At 43.3% G+C, this 5,172-nt stretch overlaps 1 protein-coding gene across 1 annotated transcript; it reads left to right on the top strand.

The window, feature by feature from the left end:
• Positions 1-2,356: 2,356 nt before the first annotated feature.
• LOC145389956 (zinc finger MYM-type protein 1-like) lies at positions 2,357-4,714 on the top strand. The gene has a single exon (XM_080265059.1). The coding sequence runs from the start codon at positions 2,357-2,359 to the stop codon at positions 4,712-4,714; it is 2,358 nt and encodes a 785-aa protein (XP_080121185.1).
• Positions 4,715-5,172: the final 458 nt, after the last annotated feature.

The raw sequence follows: 5,172 nt of genomic DNA, 5'->3' as shown, positions 1-5,172 counted from the left end.
GATATAGATAGATGGATAGATAGATAGATAGACAGATAGATAGATAGATAGACAGATAGAGATACATAGATAAATCGATCTACAGAAAAACAGCCAGATAGATATAGGCAGAAACAGACAAGTAGACGGATAGATAGTTTTGTGTGTGTGTGTGTGTGTGTGTTCTAATACAGTCTCCCCATTCCTCTTATTTTTTTTTACGTCAATATTATCCACACAAAAGAAACCTACTGTAACTTATAAAAGATACTGTACCCACACACTGAAATTGTGGGAAGTGCCATAATAGAACGAATTAAGCCCGACCAGAATCGTATTCTTCCATATGAATAGTTATCGACACAGAGAAATCAAGACCTACTGTAACGACATCTTACACTGAGATGGTTATATCGTGAACTTGGGCCTCGTCTAGCTCCTATGTTGGTATGTAAACCCATATGCTTAACATCTATCTATCTATCTATAGCCCGACGCCCTAATCCCGCAAAGGGTGGCCACAGAGAAAACGCCTCCAAGTCACTCTGTCATCCACCATTTGACTATCCACCTCCCAACTCACCCCCCCCCTCCCTCATATACCTCTCAACTCCCTCCCTCCACCTCATCCTCGGTCTACCCCTCCCTCTCCCTCCCTCCACCTCACCTACATACACCCTCTTAGTCTTTCTTTCTCCATACTCTTCACATGTCCAAACCACCTCAGTGCATTTCTCCTAATCTTTTCAACCACATCCACATCTACCCCACAACGTTCCTTCACTTCTTCATTCGTCAACCTGTTCCTCCACGTCACTCCACATGCTCCTCTCAAGTAACTCATTTCCACTGCTCTCACTCTTGACTTGTTCCCCTCTTGCAAAGTCCACGCCTCGCTTCCATACGTCAGGGTAGGGATCACAATACTATCTTGCAGTGACTTCTTAACTTCCATACTCACCTCCCTATTTCTCATCATTGCTTTCAGTGCACAAACAACCTTCCTTCCCTGCTGTACCCTTTCACGCACTTCATCCCCCAAAGTTCCATCCTTACTCATCACACTACCCAAGTACTTGAATGCACTCACATTCTCCGTATCCTCACCAACTAACCTCACTGCACACTTTGTGACTTCATTCCCCTCGAATACCACAACTTTACTTTTGTGATGAGTAAGGATGGAGGTTTGGAGGGTGAAGTGCTTGAAAGGGTACAGCAGGGAAGAAAGGTTGCTGGTTCTTTGAAAGCAGTGAAAAGAAACAGGGAAGTGAGCATGGAAGTGAAAAAGTTACATGACAGCAGTGGCGGCGCCAAGGGAGGGCTTAGGGGGGCTTCAGCCCCCCCAATAATGAGCCAAGCCCCCCCATCAGCCCCCCCAATATTGCCAGATTCCAAAGGTGAATTTAGGCAGGACGTCCCTTATTTGAACTTTCAATTTTGTATTACTATTTACAAATAATACACAAAAGTTGACGAAACGAAGTGTTATAAGTTTAGGAAAAGATTCAAGACAATAGATTAAATCGTGATTATTTTTAGCTGTTAGCATTTAGCAGATTCTGAATGATAGTAATTTCACGGAAATTACGGAAAATTTATCAGTTGACTCAACTTCTAAGGAAAACTTCCAGCCTAGTTCTAATACTAAGGGTAACTTATGTTATAATATATTCTGTGAAATTCTTGTAATTCAGATGGTTAGTTTACATATCCTATAATGAAAATGATAAGTGAAAGTAAAATACAGCATTATTTTATTAAACTACATTAGCCATTCTTTTAGTGTATTACGACTGTACGATTATTATCTCGTCTTCAGAAATATAATTGAATGTCGATTATGTCATAATTCGAGGCAGGAAGTTAATAAATTTGAATATATTTGATTAAAATGAAGTAAAGGATTCACACTGCTATAAGGCCTACATGGTCCTAGGCTCCTAGCCTAGCCCAGCATTCACGAATCGAGTGCACGATGAGCCATTCCTGTTCGATTCCTGTCAGCTACCAGACCAGTCTACCACGCGACGCGGTTGTGTGTAGATCTCCGAGTCTGTTGGCTGTTAATTGCTTAGTGCAGTAGACACTGAATTACTGAGCAGCTGAGCTTATTAGTTGTGGTTTTCGTCTTGCACTGATTTACAGGTATGGTGCAAGTTGATTTTTTTCTACTTACAAATGTATATAGGCTACTATAAGATTATAAGAAGCTGTGGAAGGAAGAATAAAATAGTGTGAAAATATCTGGTCTGTTGTAATGCTAATATGCAGTTTTATGCTTCTGTGATCTGTGTGCTTGTTTATGCTGTTTTCCCTGTTTATGAAAGTAACTGATGGTGGTTTATCATATTTGATCACACAGGCCGGGTTGATCATGGAACGTTACCTGTTACCCAAGATTCCCAAGAAGAGGCTGCGAGATGATGATCCTCCTACAGACACACCTGCTGTTAATGAGGACCTGGACAGTGGTGATCGTGATTGTGAGTCTGCAGCCTTACTAGGTGAGGCTAGTGCAGAACCCCAGCCACAAGAGGGCACTTCTCACACCCATGGTGAGAAACTACTACCTGGACCCAAGGACCTGAGCCAGCTTCCAGATAGTGGTCCCACCTGTCCAGACTTGAAGAGATACCCAGCCACAGAATACAGTGGCCAGTCAAGGTCATTCAGCAAGAACTGGCGTGATCATCATTCGTGGCTGGAGTACTCCACGACCCTAGATGCTGCATTCTGCTTTGCATGTCATCATTTCGGTCATGTACACTTAAGCAAATGTGGGAAGTCCTTCACCCATGACGGCTTTCGGAACTGGAAGAAGGCAACCTCATCTCTGAAGTCTCATGATAATTCAGCAGGACACAAGTTCTCTATGCAAGCTTGGGCAGAGTTTAAGATGCAGAAAACAACAGGTTCTAGGATCCTACATGCTTTTAATACCAACCATGAAAAAACTGTAAAGGAAAACAGACATTACATTAGAGCAGTAATAGACGTACCGCTCTACACAGCCTGCCAAAATGTTGCCCAAAGAGGTCACAAGGAAGACACTGATTCTGGCAACAAAGGTAACTTCCTGGAACTGCTGGACCTGATTTCCAGGTATGATGACATTGTCAAAAAGAAACTGAGTGGTGGTCCTGGCAATGCTAAATATACGCACCACGATATCCAAAATGAACTGCTCGCCATCATAGCTTCAATAATCAGAGAGGACATCAGCAACGAGGTCCTAAGAGCAGAGCATTTTGCCCTAATGGTGGATGAGACCAAGGATGTCAGCAAACAAGAACAGCTGTCCACTGTGGTGAGGTATCTCCACAAACAGAGCCTTCATGAGGTGTTCCTTGACTTCACAGCAGCCGAGGGTCTGGATGCAGACTCATTGCTCAACAAGATCTTGGAGACCCTGGCCAAATGTGGTACTGACCACAACGCCTGCATTGGCCAGTGCTACGATGGAGCTGCAGTCATGTCAGGGCACATCAGTGGTATACAGGAGAGGTTTAGGAGAAAGGTACCACAGGCTGTGTATGTCCACTGTTATGCTCACAGGCTCAACCTTGTGCTCGTTGATTGTGTACACAATATCCAGGCTGCAGCAGAGTTTTTTGTGGCTATACAGAGCTTGTACAAGTTCTTCTCTACGTCAGTAGTACATGAAGAATTTATAAAGGTGCAAAAAGAATTAAATCCCACAAGGCAGCACATAGAGTTGAAGCAACTGTCTCACACAAGATGGACCTCCCAACATGCTGCTTGTCTGGCAGTGAAAAGAACCCTACCTGCCATAATGACAACCTTGAAACGTCTCATGGAGGGAGACAATGCACACAGAGCCACTGAGGCAAAGGGCCTGTGCATCCTGCTACATCAGCAATTTGTGACAATTCTGATGGCCATGGAAAAAGTGTTACTGATGACCAAACAACTGTTAAACCACCTCCAGTCACATGACCTTCAGCTGGCCTCTGCAGAGGACTTGATGCAGTCTGTCATGTCTGGACTGACAGGAATGAGGACTGAAGCTGCCTGGAAGGAGTTAGAGGAGGCTGCTGAGGATTTGTGCAAGGTAGTTGGGATACGCACTGAGACTGAGCGTCCAGGTAGACAACGATCTGCTCCCAGACACCTGGATGAATTCATCATAACATCCAGTACAGGTCAGAGGGATGGAGCTATACCAGATGCCAGGAGAAGGACCTTCTATGTCATCATAGATAGAATGCTCAATGAGCTGAGCAGGCGATTTTCATCTGATGCCTGTAATGTTCTGATAGGTGCTGCTGCCTTGAATCCTAAGCACATTACATTTCTGGACAAAAAAGCGCTGTCAGGAATGGCAGCCAATTATGGAGTGGCAGAGGGTGATCTTGCAGTGGAGGTCCACCAATTGACAAGACTAATAGCTAGGAAGAGAGACAATGGCCTGGAAGTGTCCACACCACTTGAGCTTGCAGCCATGCTGGAGCCATACAAGGACACCTTTATAGATCTGTATAAACTTGTATGCATTGCAGTGACCCTCCCTGTCACCTCAGCTGCCTGTGAGAGGAGCTTCTCATGTCTGAAACTCCTCAAGACATACTTGAGGAACAGCAGTGGCAACAACCGCACCAGCAACCTTGCTGTAATATCAATTAATTCTAGGAGGGCTAAACAGCTGAACATTGATGCCATTATAGACACATTTGCTGCCAATCACCAGAACAGGCGCATAGTTTTAAAGTAACGTGACAGTCGTTACACCTTGATTTAAAAATTCTTCTGATTCTTCAGATTGTATTAACTTCATAACATAAAATTTTTTTCTGTCATGTTAACTGCTTGCTTAAACATGATGTCTAAATTAACTGAGTTAAACTTCAATCTTATGGAATAAACTGGAAATAATAAATGTTATAATGTTGCGTATACATTAATCTGAATTTCCTTGCTAGTTTTATGTCTTTCATTTGGCAGAATTTTTGATGAGATAAGAAATGTTATACATTAACACCGCAGTTTCAAAGAGTACAGGTGTCTAAAATGAACCTCAGTACATTCGGATATTATGAATATGTACATACCAATTTTCCATCAACACTTCAGTTTGATGACATTTTGTGAAGCCCCCCCACATTTTACCCCAGCCCCTCCTCAGCCCCCCCAATGAAAATTTCCTGGCGCCGCCACTGCATGACAGTATTG

Source organism: Coenobita brevimanus, unplaced genomic scaffold, assembly GCF_032717465.1.
Source record: "Coenobita brevimanus isolate Jiangsu-jjx unplaced genomic scaffold, ASM3271746v2 jjx.HiC_scaffold_2652, whole genome shotgun sequence".
Classification (NCBI taxonomy): domain Eukaryota; kingdom Metazoa; phylum Arthropoda; class Malacostraca; order Decapoda; family Coenobitidae; genus Coenobita; species Coenobita brevimanus.
This window is presented reverse-complemented; position numbering and strand designations above follow the sequence as displayed.

Coding starts and splice junctions, on each gene's coding strand:
- LOC145389956 (XM_080265059.1), top strand. CDS start 2,357: ATGGAACGTTACCTGTTACCCAAGATTCCCAAGAAGAGGCTGCGAGAT.